Here is a 13,974-nt window from a genome sequence, read left to right on the forward strand (position 1 = left end):
GGTGTGAACTTGGCGTGAGACTCTACCGTGTGTCTTGATTATATATCACAATTACAATTACATTGTTACGATTGTCATGTTAAGTACAGCAAGTAAACAGTATATTAATATTTAATCACACATCAAAATTAATTACAATATAGAATTACAACATCAAATTTAATAATGAAACATATTTACTATTTTATAAATTATATATATACTTACTTAACAAATATATTATTCCACAAAAAGAAAACAGGAATATAAAGTAATAAAATACAATTTATACTGCCAAATTTAATGAAATCACGTCTTGTCCGAAATAGTCGATATGTGCCAATTTCTGACGTACATCTACCGTACATAGGTATAACATAGGTAGTTACTATCTTTCTTTCAAAGCTTTCATCACTTATCTTTGTAAGAACTTTGTAAGAACAAATATAATGCATGTAAGCGTTGCTCTGAAAAACTACTTCTTGTTACTCTGATTAACTCTGAACATCTTCACTATTTTCTTCATCACACTATACTCATTAACGCATGGCGTGCATAACGGTAAAATATGATATAGCTGAAGTCATAAGCTGAAACAAGAATTCTCCTCCGTATGAACAGTAATTGTTAAAGTTTTATCAGTAACTATTAAAATATTCACTCAAGCTAATACTTATGTTAAGACATATGTAACATTTCTTACCGTAGAAAATCCTTCTATGGACAGAACAAAAAGACCACCTAAAACTACTTTATGAGCCCTTATAGATTTTTGCATGATCAAGAACAATTTCTGAATCGGTAGTGGCGCTACATACCAAAGAGTATCATATCTAAAGTTTACACAAACAATGCATTAATATTTTTATCGAAGATTAAATTTTAAGAAACATGAGTACGAAACATTAAATAAGAAAATATAACCGCAGGTTATGCCAGATACACGTGATGATACATGTGATGAGAGAACACACTATATTTCATCACACAATTATCCAATTAATAATAAATGTTATATATTAATATTCATATTTTCACAAAACAAGTATCAATGCAAAAGAATCAGAAAAATTATCTAATACAACAGTTCTATCATAGAATACATAAAATTATTAATATATTGTTACATACGCAGATTCTAATATTCCTAGACTGTGTTCAGTGTAAGATTGTGCAAGAAAATTCGCCATAAGCATATATAGTAAATAACAAAATAGAATTCCAGATGACAGTAAAATATCAAAGACGTCGTTGAACTGCATTATAGCATTATATAGCTACAAACAATTTATAGTTTTTGTAATAAAACGTTGTATAAAGTACTATTATATGTTACGTAATTAATTACATATAATATCAGAAGCACACCACTTTACTTTAGTACTTTACACATACAAAAGCTTTAAAACATAAAAATTACAATGCCAGTGACACGAATCAATGAGGATTTTACAATTTTCAGGAATATTCACTTTTTCATTAAGTAGTATATTAGCAATATGAATAAGTGGATATCAAAAACAATAATTATCTAGAAGATATTAAAGGTACAGCGCAGAAATTTTTGATTCAGTGTTGCTTACACTAAGTATAGAATTTCTTATATTAAAAGTTTTGAAGATTGCTCGCAATCCTAATCCAAAACAAACATGAAATAAGTGGTGAAATGTATTATATTAATAAATACAACTTACGCGAAATAGAATGCAACTTAAAGACACGACGCCAACTAAAAGTAATGGGAAATACCACATATCAAACGAAAGTAACAAGTTTTGGCTGAACCTTCAATCCCAAAAAATGTCTATTTAATAAAGATACATTTAATTACTCTCAAACCTATAAATATTTAGATGTAATTATGCACGCTTGGTGAATATTAACGATTAATATAATCAATAGAAAACATATTGGCCGAGTTTACACCGTATTTCGTTCGCCACCTGACCTGTACTCTGACCTAAAGTAAGCTTCCAAGTAAACGTTTACATCGTTTAGACCTATAATATTTTATAAGTGAAAAAGAAACCTCACCCAACCCAGATTAAGTCGCTTCCCAATTTTAGGTCAAATATAGGGTATAGGTAGCGGCCTAAAATGCACGGTGTAAATGAGGCCATTAACATATTGTGGAAACTAACTCCATTGTTCTTCTATGAATGTAAACTGAAAAACAAATATTCCGTTGCATGTGTTGTATTCTTTGAACAACAGGAAGTTGTAACGTATAGACGGTTACTGTATTTTGGATTAAATAACTGAAAACAATTTAGATATCAATAGTTGATAAACTCCATCAGAAAGTAAGAAAAATAGTGCGCTTGTTAACCTAACAATTTTATATGTTGCACATGAATGTTTCGCTACTGTAATTATGACCGTTCCAGTCATAATCATTGACCAGATACCCAACGCCACTCCTACTACCTGCTGTACTAAGTAAACAAAAAAATATTGTTCCTCATTGATGAAAAGTTCGAGATCCATTTCAATTTTACGTGGTCGCGATTCATTCATTGGTATGATAACATCAAGAATGATAGATCTACATTCAAAAGTCGTAATACCAGATACACCTAGGAAAAGAGAAACTAGAAAAACACATACAATGAAATTAAGGACAGTTGAAGTAAAGTGATCCACCATTATAATTTCACTTCTGATTCACTTACTGCAGAGAGTTACTGCGAAAATATAAGATTCAAAGAGATATTCTTCAAAGATTTTCATTGTGCCACTATTACCATACATTTTCCAGTCCAATTGTATATGTTCCAACATTTGCTTTACCTGTTTTTAATTGCCACTATCTGTAGTATTCGAGAAGCAGAATTTTTGAAAATTTCGAATAATGCACAAAAAATGAACCTCAAGTAATACTCACAGCTTCAGAATTGAAATAGAATGAGTAGTAATTCATAATATAAACTAAAGTAATACAAATATAAGAAAATCTTTTTAGGATACAATCCATGTCACAAGTTGTTGTTAAGAACGGTGTAAACTACAAAGAATATAAAGGCAGAATTCTAATGATGATAATAAAATATTTAATGATATAAAGCATATAGCATAAGCACATAATATGGACAAGAAATAGTAGTAGAAATACCTGAAAAAGTAAATTGCAGCAGTACATGCTGAAGAAGAAAACTGATTGTATTCGCCAGATGAATGGTTTCTGATATGGCCATAATCCCACACTCATAAGCATAGTTCGATGAAGCTTCAAACAGCGTGCGCCTACAAATACCATGTCGCGCCGCGAATGGAGCAGCTTTGGTAATGAAACAACTGATCTTCCGACAGGTGCACTGAATGTCTTCAGTTTTATACAATTTTTTCTATATCTATACACTGTTAAGATAATATGGATGAATAAAAAATGGATGTAATTTAACAATTTCCATCATTTAACACTTTTCTCTTATTACGCGATGAAAAATTGATGAGACTATAGATACATGAAATATAGGAGTATTGTTATACGTTATATTAAACACTTATCGCGAAATAAGTGAATTGTATAATAGAAGAATGTAAGACAAAAACACAGACAGAATTCATATTTTTTATGGAAGCGCAAGCTACAAAATACAAATTTTGTGCTGCAATATTTTTTTCCAAAACTACGATAGAAAGTATGTAACAATCTAGCGATATTTTGATATCACTCCTGTTGTTGGAACGATGTTATCTTATTCTTTTTTCATAAAACCAACCTACTGCTCATCTTTCTTGTATTTCCTTTTCAAAGAAAAGGTAAGTAAGGATATCGTACTTTTTTAATATTCTATACAATTTACTATACACTCATGCGAAGATAGTATTTTAGCAAAATGTGGATATCAGTAATAATAATTGCTGATGATCTAGAAGAATTAAAAGTATAATTTGCGGAAAAGCTACGGGGGGACTCGCTACCCGAGCATCGCTTCTAGGCGTGAACTTGACCCAAGACTACCGTGTCTCTTGGTCATACATCATAATTACAATTACACGGTTAAGATTGTCATATTAAGTACAGCAAGTAAACAGTATATTAATATTTAACCACACATCTTAATTAATTGCAATATAGAAGTACAATATCAAATTTAATATAATGAATATTTTATAAATTATAGTATATTAATTAGCAAATAATATTCCGTAAAAAGAAAACAGGTACATAAAGTAATAAAATACAATTTATACTGCAATTTATGATGTAATGAAATATCTTGCCCGAAATAGTCGATACGTGCCAATTACACATATTTCTGACGTATAACATAGATAGCTCCTTTCATTCTTTAAAAACTTTCATCATTTATCTTTGTAAGAACACTTACAATATAATGTATGTAAGCATTGCTCTGAATAACTACATCTTCGCTATTTTGTCGCTATTTCATATTTATGAACGCATAGCGTGCATGACTGTAAAATATGACACAGCCGAAGTCACAAGCTGAAATACAAGAATCCTCCTTCGAATAGACAGTAATTATATTAAATATTTCTCAGCAAGTGTCTTCAATTATTAAATATATCCAAGTTAGTTCTTAGATTACTATATACATAATATTAAGTACCGCAGAAAATCCTTCTATGGACGCAACAAAAAGACCACACAATATTATTTTATGGCTCCTTATAGATTTTTGCATAATCAAGAACAATTTCTGAATCGGTAATGGTGCTACATACCAAAGAGTATCATATCTAAAGATTAAACAAATAATACATTAATATTTCGACTGAAGATCAAATTTTAAGAAACATGAGTATAAAACATTGAATAAAAACTTTTGACCCAGCTTACTCCAGATACACACACAGTTATATGGGATGACAACACACTATATTTCATTACAATATACTATATTTCAATAAATATTTATGTATTTAAAAGCAAATATTATATATTGGTATTTATATTTGCACAAGTAAATGTTACTGTAAAGGATAATCAGAAACAAAATGTCTACTATATGTCTAATAAATATGTTTAAATCAAGGTTATATCATAAAATACATATACAATTTATAAGAATATATAAAAATTATTTTTATGCTTTACTTACGTAGAGTCTAATACTTCTACACTATGTTCGGTATAAGTTTGTCCAAGAAAATTTCCCATAAACATATACACGAAATAACAACCTAAAGTTATGCAGGACACTAAAATACCATACAACTCATCGAACTGAATTATAGCATTGTATAGCTACAAAAAATTTATAGTGAGTGTATTATAAGTAGTAAATTATTGTATAAACTAATATTATATGTTACGTAACTGATTATATATGATGTCAGAACCGTAACGTACTTTACAACGTACAGAAGTCTTAGAAAATAAAAACTACAGTGCTACTGCCACGAATGAATGAAGATTTTTACAATATTCAGTAATACTAACTTGCTAATTATGCAGAAAGGATTAGACGGTGCGAATTCTATTTGTTTTGATATATGTTATGAAGCATGAAGTTCCACCTAACTCAAGCCGTAACTCTTCTTTTCGCGTGGACAGTTGAAAATTCATACGTAATCATTTTAAGCGTTTTTTGTTAATAAGTTTTTAGTAAACAACAAGCGACGGCTAATATCTTCTGCGGATTACTCAAGTAAATGTTCTCTATAATATATAATTAAAGTAGTCGGAGCTAATCTAGCTCCCCTAATCTGTATAATTACCTTAATATTATTTGTGATATATCTCAAAAACTACACACGGTCCTCACATGGTTGTTAAGTAAAAATTATGTAGAATTTCATCCTTCATAAAATAGATCAAAATAAAAAAGATTCGCCAAATGTAACTTTTTCTGCAAAATTATCAACAACTTTTGCATTAGGTAGTATTTTAGTAAAATAAACAAGTGGATATCAGTAATAATATTATTATATAATTAAAATGATCTATACTCTAAGTTTTGACCGCAATTCTAATTCGAGACAGATTAAAACAAACGTAAATAAGTGGTAGAATGCATTATATTAATAAGTAATACTTACGCGAAATAGAATGCAACTTAAAGACAAGACGGCAACTAAAAGTAATGGGAAATACCACATATCAAACGAAAGTAACAAGCCTTTGCAGAACCTTTAACCCCCCAAAAATGTCTATTTAGTAAATTTATATCTCATTACTGTCAAAGCTGTAAACTATTGGCTATAATTATTCACGCTAGAGTGAATATTAACGATTAATACACACGATCAATAGAAAACATAATTCGAAACTAACTCCAAGGTTCTTCTATGAAGGTAAACTGAAAGACAAATATTCCGACGCATGTATTGTATTCTTTGAACAACAGGAAGTTGTAGCGTATGGACAGTTACTGTATTTTGGATTAAATAACTGAAAACAATTTAGATTAATGTCAATAGGTGATAAATTCCATTATTAAGAAAAATAGTGCGCTTGTTAACCTAACAATTTTATATGTTGCACATGAGTGTTTTGTTACTGTAGTTAGGAATGTTCCAGTCGTAAGCATCGACCAAGTACCGATCCCTATTACTAGTAACTCCTGCCCTAAATACAAAAAAAAATAGTGTTCTTTATCGACGAAAAGTTCAAGATCCATTTCAAGTTGACGTGGTCGTGATTTGTGAGTCAACATTGGTATAATAATATCAAGAATAATAGATCTACATTCAATAATGATAAAGCCAAATCCACCTATTAAAACAAGAACTAGAAAAACATGTACATGTAGTTAAGGGGCAGTTCAATTAAAATTTCATTTAAAAAATTTCATTTGTAGATATGATTTCATTTCTGATTCACTTACTATTTGTAGATACTGCGAAAATATAAGATTCAAAGAGATATTCTTCAAATATGTTCATTGCATCATTATTTTTAAATATTTTCCAGTCAAGCTGCATATGTTCAAACATTTGCTTTACCTGTTTTTAAACATTACCACAATCTGTAGTACACGGAAAGTGAAACTTTCGAAAATTTCATATAACGTACAAAAAAAGCGCAAATAATACTCACAGCGTCAGAATTGAAATAGAACGAGTAGTAATTCATGATATAAACGAAAGTATTACAAATATAAGAAAATCTTTTCAGGATACATTCCATGTTACAAGGTCTCGTAAAGAACGGTGTAAACTACAAAGACAGAATTCTAACAATAACAATGAAATATTTAACGATATAAAGCATGCAGCGAGTGGAAAAAGTATTCGTACAGAGATTTCTTTGAAAAAGTCCTTAGTTTTAGAAAGTAAACTTTAATTTACAATTTATTAACAGTGAATACAATATTTCTCAATTGTCCACTCTTAAAAAAGCCGTGTTAAATCAAATCGAAATCATTGTTGCCTCTTTTCCACGACACTGATTGGTTATCTCAATTCGCGTTGTGCGTTATGTTCAGTTTAGATTAATATCGCGCGGCTGTTTTCGCGTGGAGATTAACAATTTGGTAGAGTGTGATAATTGTGCGTATAATAAATAATAGATATAAGATATTATTATTCGAAAACACTATTAATATTGAAAAATACAATAGCGCGCGCCTGTGTTGTACTAGTATTAATAAAAATGTAATAATTGAAATATATCGTCCTTATAATTAACAAAAACGGAAATTTTAATTTAGTATAGAAAAAGTGTTCGTACACTCCTCTTATATTTCATATAACTTATTAATTAATACTTTGTGGAGTATCCATTAGCACTAATCACAGTTCGTAATCTTCGGTTCATCGATTGCACCAATAATAATCAATGTGACAATTGATGAGATGCAGCCTCATTCTTCTTGGAGAGCTGTTTTTAAATCTTTTTGATTAGAAATCTGTCTTTTTCTAATAACAGCTTCAAGAATTTTACATAAATGTTCGATAGGATTGAGGCGACTAACCTAGTGACTGAGGAGATAGCTTTCATATAATATTCTCAAATAGTTAAATACACTTCCTCAATTTATGCAAACTTCTTAGAGATGCTATTACGAAAAAACAGATTTCTAATCAAAAAGATTTAAAAACGACTCTCTAAGCAGAATGAGACTATATCTTGTCAACTGTTATGTAAAAGTTGGTGCAATCGATGAACCGAAGATTACGAAGTTTACGAACTGATTAGTGCTAACGGATACCTACTCCATAAAGTATTAATTAATAAATTGTTTGTATTGTAAAAGGACGAATACTTTTTATGCACTGAATTAACATTAGTTTTTATTTTTGTTGATTATAAGGATGATATATTTCAATTATTATATTTTTTTATTATAATTATTATTGAGAATTTATTATCGACTTATTATTGAGAAATATAGCATGTATTGCATTCACTGTTACTAAATTGTTAATTAAAGTTCATTTTCTAAAAATAAGGACTTTTTCAAAGAAATCTACCCTGTACGAATATCTTTTCCACTCTCTGTACATATAAGCATATAATGTGAAAGAGATCATTGAAATACTTGAGAAAATAAACTGAAGCAGTATACACTGAAGAAGAAAACTGCTTGCATTCGCCAAATAAATGGTTTCTGATACGGCCACAATCCCATAGCGATAAGCATAATACGATGAAGTTTAAAACAACGTTCGCCAGCAAATACCATTTCGCGCGGCGGAGGAACTTTGTCAATAACGACTGACGGATCTTCCGACAACTACATTGAATGTCTTCATTTTTATAAAATTTCTACTATACCTATATCTATACATTGTTGTTAAGACAAAATATAAAGATGAATGAAATTTAGTAATTTCTATCATTTAATAATTTTCTATCATTATGGAGTGAAAAACAAGTGGTATTTTACATACATCATAATCAATATAATAGGAGTATCGTTATGGTATATAAAAAACATTTTGTGAAATAAGTAAATTGTAACAACGTAATAAGGAAAGTACACAGACATAGTTTAAATTTTTATTTCTGAAGCGCAAGCGCATTTGACTATCGCCTTCGGCTGAAAGATCAGTCCACTTTGAGACGTTGAAGAATATTCATCGTACGAGAATACATAACATCCGTGTGAATTTTTTGGTGTAATATATCTATATTTGTTGTAATACATCTATATTTGTTGTACAGATACCATGTGAATGATGAAGATACGAAATGTTGAAACATTATGTGAGACTCCAAACATGCTCTTCTTATTCTTTGCATCATGTTTTTCTATTCTCTGGCCTCCAAGATCACCAGACTTGAATTCCCTTGACTTTTTTCTCTGGGGTTATGTGATAAATGTGGTTTACGAAGACGCGCCAACTACAAGAGAAAACATGATGCAAAAAATAAGAAGAGCAAGTTTGGAGATTACTCGAGATACGTTACGAGAAGCAGTAAGTACGTAATTTCAGAAGAAGAATTATATTATGTTTATAAAATGCTGGAGGACATTTTGAACATCTCATGGATTAGTGTAAAGCGGAGCAATCGGCCCTTTTCAGGGCAACAAGGTGTGCAAATCCAATCAGCAACCTCCACGTGGTGAACACTGTTCATCTGTTACTGAGATCTGCCAATAATGGTGACACTAATCTGCTAACTAACGATACACTCATTTACTTGCTTCACGTATCATACACGGGGCAGTTTCGCCACTTGGGCGTCATTGCATCGCACTTGGTGCGAGATACTATCGTTTCCCTTGATCATAATTACAATTAAATTAAGGTTGTCATGTTAAGTAAAGCAATTAAACAGTATATTAATATTTTATCACACATAATTTTTTACAATACAATACAATAATTAATTACAATACAGAATTACAACATTAAATTTAATAATGAAAATTTTATAAATATGATATATTAAATTAGCAACTAATATTCTTGTATAATAATTAGCAACTAACATAAAACACATACATAAAATAATATAAAATCTATACTACCAAATGTGAATAATGTCTTGCAAAAAAATCGATATGTACTAATTTCTGACGTACAACTGACATACATATAACATACGTAGTTTGTTTCTTTCTTAGAACACTTATAATGCATGCGAACGTTGCTCTGAATAATTATATCTTCTTCGCTATTCTTCATCACTTTATACTCATAACTGCATAGCGTGCATAAAAGTAAAATAAGATATAGCTGAAGTCACAAGCTGAAACAAGAATTCGTCTCCGTATGGACAGTAATTATTAAATATTTCTCAGCAAGTATCTTCAATTATTAACCCTCCGTCGTCCAACTGTACACTTGAGTGACACACCTGAAACTACGATGGTAAATTTCACCGACAAATTGCAATTTTTCATAAAAAACCTATTGATCATCCCGGTTTGGCGACTGTCAAAACATGTTCAGGAACGTTCAAGGAGTCACCCGGAATTTTGCCAAATTTTTTAAAGCAGTTATGTGTTAGCGATACATGTATAACGCTCAAGTATACAGTGGGACGATGGCGTTGTTAAAAAAACGATGGACGACGTAGGGTTAACTATATCCAAGTTATTACTTAGATTACTGTAAACATAATATTTATTACCGTAGAAAATCCTTCCATGGACGCAACAAAAAGACCACCCAACACTAGTTTATGACTCTTTATAGATGTGTGCATCATTAAGAACAATTTCTGAATCGGTAACGGTGCTATATACCAAAGAGTGTCATATCTAAAGATTAAACAAACAATGCATTAATATTTCTACCGAAGATCAAATATTAAAACCTGTGAGTATGAAACATTAAATAAGAAAATAGCCGCAGCTCATGGCAGATACTCGCGATGATACATGTCATGGGAGACAGACAGACAGAGAGAGAGAGAGAACACACTATATTGTATTCTATAATTTTTATCCTAGTAATAACAAATATTATATATTGTTGCGTTCCGGTAGGACTCACGCTCTCGCACACTCGCGGGACGCGTTCGCGCGAGACTCGTGACTTCCGAAATATTGAACTTCAGTTAGAAACGGTACAGCTCAGCGCAACTCAAGAATACACATCTTATCGGAGTCATAACAAAGTCTTGTCTCCACCTCTCTGGTTATTTATTGTTTACGTCGCCAAGGGGTTCGTCGCGTGGAGATTCGCGTCTTCTTTTTAACTCGCGTCGCCGCTCAGCTGACCCTCAACTGGATACCGGCTTTACGCTGCACCGGGTGGCTTCCTGACATGGAACCACACCGGATGCAACAATATTATTATTTATATTTGCACAAATCGGTATTAGTACAAATAGTGTCGAAAACAAAATATCTAATACAACAGTTATATTAATTATTCATATATTATTTCTTACGTAGATCCTAATACTTCTACACTGTGGTCAGTGTAAGACTGAGCAAACAAATTTGACATAAACATGTATGCCAAGTAACAAAACAAAAGTCCGCAGGACCAAACAATATCATGCAAGTCCTTGAACTGCATTATGGCATTGTATAGCTACAAAAAATGTATAGTGACTGTAATTAAATATTATATAAACGAATATTATATGGTATGTAATTAATTACATATAATATACTATCAGAAGTGCAACGTACTTTAGAAATACAAAAGCCTTAAAATGTAAAGACTACAATGCCAGTGACACGAATAAATAAGGATGTTACGATTTTCAGGAAGAATACATTTTTCATTATTAGGTAGTATTTTAGCAAAATTTATAAGTGGATATATCAATAACAATAATTAACATGATCTCAATATATTAAAAGGACAACATAGGATTTTTTGCTTCAGTTTTGCTCACATTAAGTACGTAGAATTAATCTTGTACAAAGCATATTCTTCATGTATAATAAACGATTTGAAGATTGCCCGTAATCCTAATCCAAAGCAAGTTAAAATACCATGCTATACGTGGAATGTATTATATTAGTACTTACGCGAAATAGAATGCAACTTAAGGACAAGACGCAAACTAAGAGTAATGGGAAATACCACATATCAAACGAAAGTAACAAGCCTTTGCAGAACCTTAAACCCCAAGAAATGCCTATTTAGTAAGTTACACTTATTCTCTAACCTATAAATATTTGGATGTAATTATTCAGGCTAAGGTGAATATTAACGATTAATATTATATAATCAATAGAAAACATATTAAAATATTTCGAAACTAACTCTAAGGTTCTCCTATGAATGTAAATTGAAAGACAAATATTCCGATGCATATATTGTATTCTTTGAACAACAGGAAGTTGTAGCGTATGGATAGGTACCGTATCTCGAATTAAATAACTGAAAACAATTTAGATAATGTAACTAGTATATAAACTCCATTATTAAGAAAAATAGTGCGCTCGTTAACCTAACAATTTTATATGTTGCACATGAATGTTTCATTACTGTAGTGAAGAACGTGAAAATCGCAAGTAGCGACCAAACTCCGAATCCTGCTGCTGCTCCCTCAAGCAGTAATAAAAAAAAGAAATATTGTTCTTCATTGAAGATGAAGAATTCAATATCTACTTCAAGTTTTCGTGGTCGAGATTTATTCATTGGTGCGACAACATCAAGGATGATAGGTGTACTTTCCATAAGCGTAATAAAAGATGCACCCATTAAACAAAGAACTAGAAAAATACATATAAATTAAGGAGCAGTTGAATTAAAATAACAAAACAATATATTTTCACTGATTCACTTACAGCACAGAAATAATGCGAAACTATAAGATTCAGAGAGATATTCTTCAAATATTTTCATTGCGTACCTATTTTTACACATTTTCCAGTCACGCTGTATATGTTGAAACACTTGCTTTACCTGTTTTTAATTGCCACAATATGTAGTATTCGAGAAGCAGAATTTTTAAAACTTCATATAATGCACAAAAACTGAACCTCAAATACTCACAGCTTCAGAATTGAAGTAGAATGAGTAGTAAATTAAAATAAAAACGAAAGTAATACAAATATAAGAAAATCTTTTTAAGATACATTCCATGTTGCAAGTTGTCGTTAAGAACGGCGTAAACTACAAAGAATATAAAGGCAGAATTCTAACAATAATAATACAATAGTAAATATACACTCACTCCCAAAAAAAGCGGTACACTAAAATTTAAGGAAAAATTTACCAACCTTCAAATGATCATAACTTGGTAAATAATGAAGATAAAAATATGTTCAAAAATGCAAAATGAAGCTTCAAGTATCCACTTTAAGAATATTTGAATGCAATTATGGTCGGTCATTTGATTCAAAATGGCGGATGACAAAATGAGAGCATGCGAAATTGATAAATGAAGATTCGAGTTTGCGATGGCACATGGTGTAAAGTAGGTATTGCAGCCCAATGGGACTAAATGCATATAAAAGTATAGAGTTTTATCTTTAAAACGCTTTTTTACAAAGCTCGATGCGATCATTTTTTGTTGAGATACTCCAAATTTACTCAACAGAGTGTTTTCTTTTTTAAAGTTGCACAACTCAGCGAAAAATGATCGCATCGAGCTCGGTAAAAAGCATTTTAAAGATAACACTCTATATATTCATTTGCATTTGGTCCCATTAGGCTAGGCTGCGATATCTAATTCACGCCATGCACCGTCACAAACTCGGACTTTCGGTTATCACTTTTGCATCCTCTCATTTTGTCATCCGCCATTTTGAATCAAATGACCGACCATAATTGCATTCAAATATTCTTAAAGTGGATACTTGAAGCTTCATTTTGCATTTTTGAACATATTTTTATCTTCATTATTTACCAAGTTATGATCATTTGAAGGTTGGTAAATTTTTCCCTAAATTTTAGTGTACCGCTTTTTTTGTGAGTGAGTGTATATTTAATATAAAGCATAAACATAATGCGTTTAAGAAATAGATTACAGTAATACCTGAGAAAATACCATGGAGCAATATGCACTGAAAAAGAATACTGCTTGTATTTGCCAAATAAATGGTTTCTGATATGGCCATAATCCCACAGTTATAAACAGAATTCGATGGAGCTTTAAACAACGTGCGCCTGCAAATGCCATTTTTAGAGTGACGGAGGGAGCAGCTTTGTCAATGAAAGCTT

The 13,974-nt window shown here is 31.0% G+C and overlaps 4 protein-coding genes and 3 long non-coding RNA genes across 12 annotated transcripts in view; 3 read left to right on the forward strand and 4 right to left on the reverse strand.

The window, feature by feature from the left end:
* Positions 1 to 13,974, reverse strand: part of LOC105286029 (mannosyl-oligosaccharide alpha-1,2-mannosidase IA) — a 738,960-nt gene that overhangs the window by 360,987 nt on the left and 363,999 nt on the right. The gene's annotated exons all lie outside the window — the stretch shown is intronic.
* Positions 265 to 3,813, reverse strand: LOC105285761. Its single transcript, XM_011350224.3, has 9 exons — positions 3,092 to 3,813; positions 2,864 to 2,983; positions 2,652 to 2,769; positions 2,309 to 2,570; positions 2,121 to 2,237; positions 1,674 to 1,764; positions 1,111 to 1,256; positions 683 to 812; positions 265 to 569 (listed from the first exon to the last, which is right to left on the reverse strand). The coding sequence occupies exons 1-9, from the start codon at positions 3,233 to 3,235 to the stop codon at positions 519 to 521; spliced, it is 1,179 nt and encodes a 392-aa protein (XP_011348526.1). The 5' UTR covers positions 3,236 to 3,813; the 3' UTR covers positions 265 to 518.
* On the forward strand, positions 3,649 to 4,075 carry LOC109611388. Its single transcript, XR_002193765.1, has 2 exons — positions 3,649 to 3,741; positions 3,807 to 4,075. It is a non-coding gene; the product is annotated as an uncharacterized LOC109611388 (long non-coding RNA).
* Positions 4,170 to 9,750, reverse strand: LOC105285762. Of its 2 annotated transcripts, XM_011350225.3 has the most exons (9): positions 8,433 to 9,750; positions 6,989 to 7,108; positions 6,777 to 6,894; positions 6,412 to 6,679; positions 6,224 to 6,340; positions 5,989 to 6,079; positions 5,049 to 5,194; positions 4,557 to 4,686; positions 4,170 to 4,432 (listed from the first exon to the last, which is right to left on the reverse strand). In XM_011350225.3, the coding sequence occupies exons 1-9, from the start codon at positions 8,574 to 8,576 to the stop codon at positions 4,379 to 4,381; spliced, it is 1,188 nt and encodes a 395-aa protein (XP_011348527.1). In that variant the 5' UTR covers positions 8,577 to 9,750; the 3' UTR covers positions 4,170 to 4,378. The 2 variants fall into 2 exon arrangements, 1 of the variants encoding a protein (XP_011348527.1); XR_003407089.1 differs by lacking the exon at positions 4,170 to 4,432 and having other exon boundaries at positions 4,597 to 4,686; positions 4,787 to 5,194.
* On the reverse strand, positions 9,950 to 13,953 carry LOC105285764. Of its 3 annotated transcripts, none has more exons than XM_011350226.3 (9): positions 13,790 to 13,953; positions 12,805 to 12,924; positions 12,597 to 12,714; positions 12,257 to 12,521; positions 12,070 to 12,186; positions 11,832 to 11,922; positions 11,240 to 11,385; positions 10,475 to 10,604; positions 9,950 to 10,090 (listed from the first exon to the last, which is right to left on the reverse strand). In XM_011350226.3, the coding sequence occupies exons 1-9, from the start codon at positions 13,931 to 13,933 to the stop codon at positions 10,037 to 10,039; spliced, it is 1,185 nt and encodes a 394-aa protein (XP_011348528.1). In that variant the 5' UTR covers positions 13,934 to 13,953; the 3' UTR covers positions 9,950 to 10,036. The 3 variants fall into 3 exon arrangements, 2 of the variants coding, with proteins under 2 accessions (XP_011348528.1, XP_019889325.1); XR_895124.3 differs by lacking the exon at positions 9,950 to 10,090 and adding an exon at positions 10,840 to 11,107 and having other exon boundaries at positions 10,588 to 10,604; XM_020033766.2 differs by lacking the exons at positions 9,950 to 10,090; positions 10,475 to 10,604 and adding an exon at positions 10,756 to 11,107.
* LOC109611384 lies at positions 10,031 to 10,743 on the forward strand. The gene is made up of 2 exons (XR_002193760.1): positions 10,031 to 10,120; positions 10,480 to 10,743. It is a non-coding gene; the product is annotated as an uncharacterized LOC109611384 (long non-coding RNA).
* On the forward strand, positions 11,348 to 12,336 carry LOC105285763. Its single transcript, XR_895123.2, has 2 exons — positions 11,348 to 11,440; positions 11,565 to 12,336. It is a non-coding gene; the product is annotated as an uncharacterized LOC105285763 (long non-coding RNA).

This window comes from Ooceraea biroi, chromosome 10, assembly GCF_003672135.1.
Source record: "Ooceraea biroi isolate clonal line C1 chromosome 10, Obir_v5.4, whole genome shotgun sequence".
Lineage (NCBI taxonomy): Eukaryota > Metazoa > Arthropoda > Insecta > Hymenoptera > Formicidae > Ooceraea > Ooceraea biroi.

Coding starts and splice junctions, on each gene's coding strand:
- LOC105285764 (XM_011350226.3), bottom strand. CDS start 13,933: ATGGCATTTGCAGGCGCACGTTGTTTAAAGCTCCATCGAATTCTGTTT. Junction 12,715..12,804: donor TCTACTTCAATTCTGAAGCT/GTGAGTATTTGA, acceptor AATTAAAAACAG/GTAAAGCAAGTGTTTCAACA. Junction 12,187..12,256: donor GCAACATATAAAATTGTTAG/GTTAACGAGCGC, acceptor AATTGTTTTCAG/TTATTTAATTCGAGATACGG.
- LOC105285761 (XM_011350224.3), bottom strand. CDS start 3,235: ATGGTATTTGTAGGCGCACGCTGTTTGAAGCTTCATCGAACTATGCTT. Junction 813..1,110: donor CTAGGAATATTAGAATCTGC/GTATGTAACAAT, acceptor TGTAAACTTTAG/ATATGATACTCTTTGGTATG. Junction 570..682: donor CCATAGAAGGATTTTCTACG/GTAAGAAATGTT, acceptor TTCTTGTTTCAG/CTTATGACTTCAGCTATATC.
- LOC105285762 (XM_011350225.3), bottom strand. CDS start 8,576: ATGGTATTTGCTGGCGAACGTTGTTTTAAACTTCATCGTATTATGCTT. Junction 6,895..6,988: donor TCTATTTCAATTCTGACGCT/GTGAGTATTATT, acceptor GTTTAAAAACAG/GTAAAGCAAATGTTTGAACA. Junction 6,341..6,411: donor GCAACATATAAAATTGTTAG/GTTAACAAGCGC, acceptor AATTGTTTTCAG/TTATTTAATCCAAAATACAG.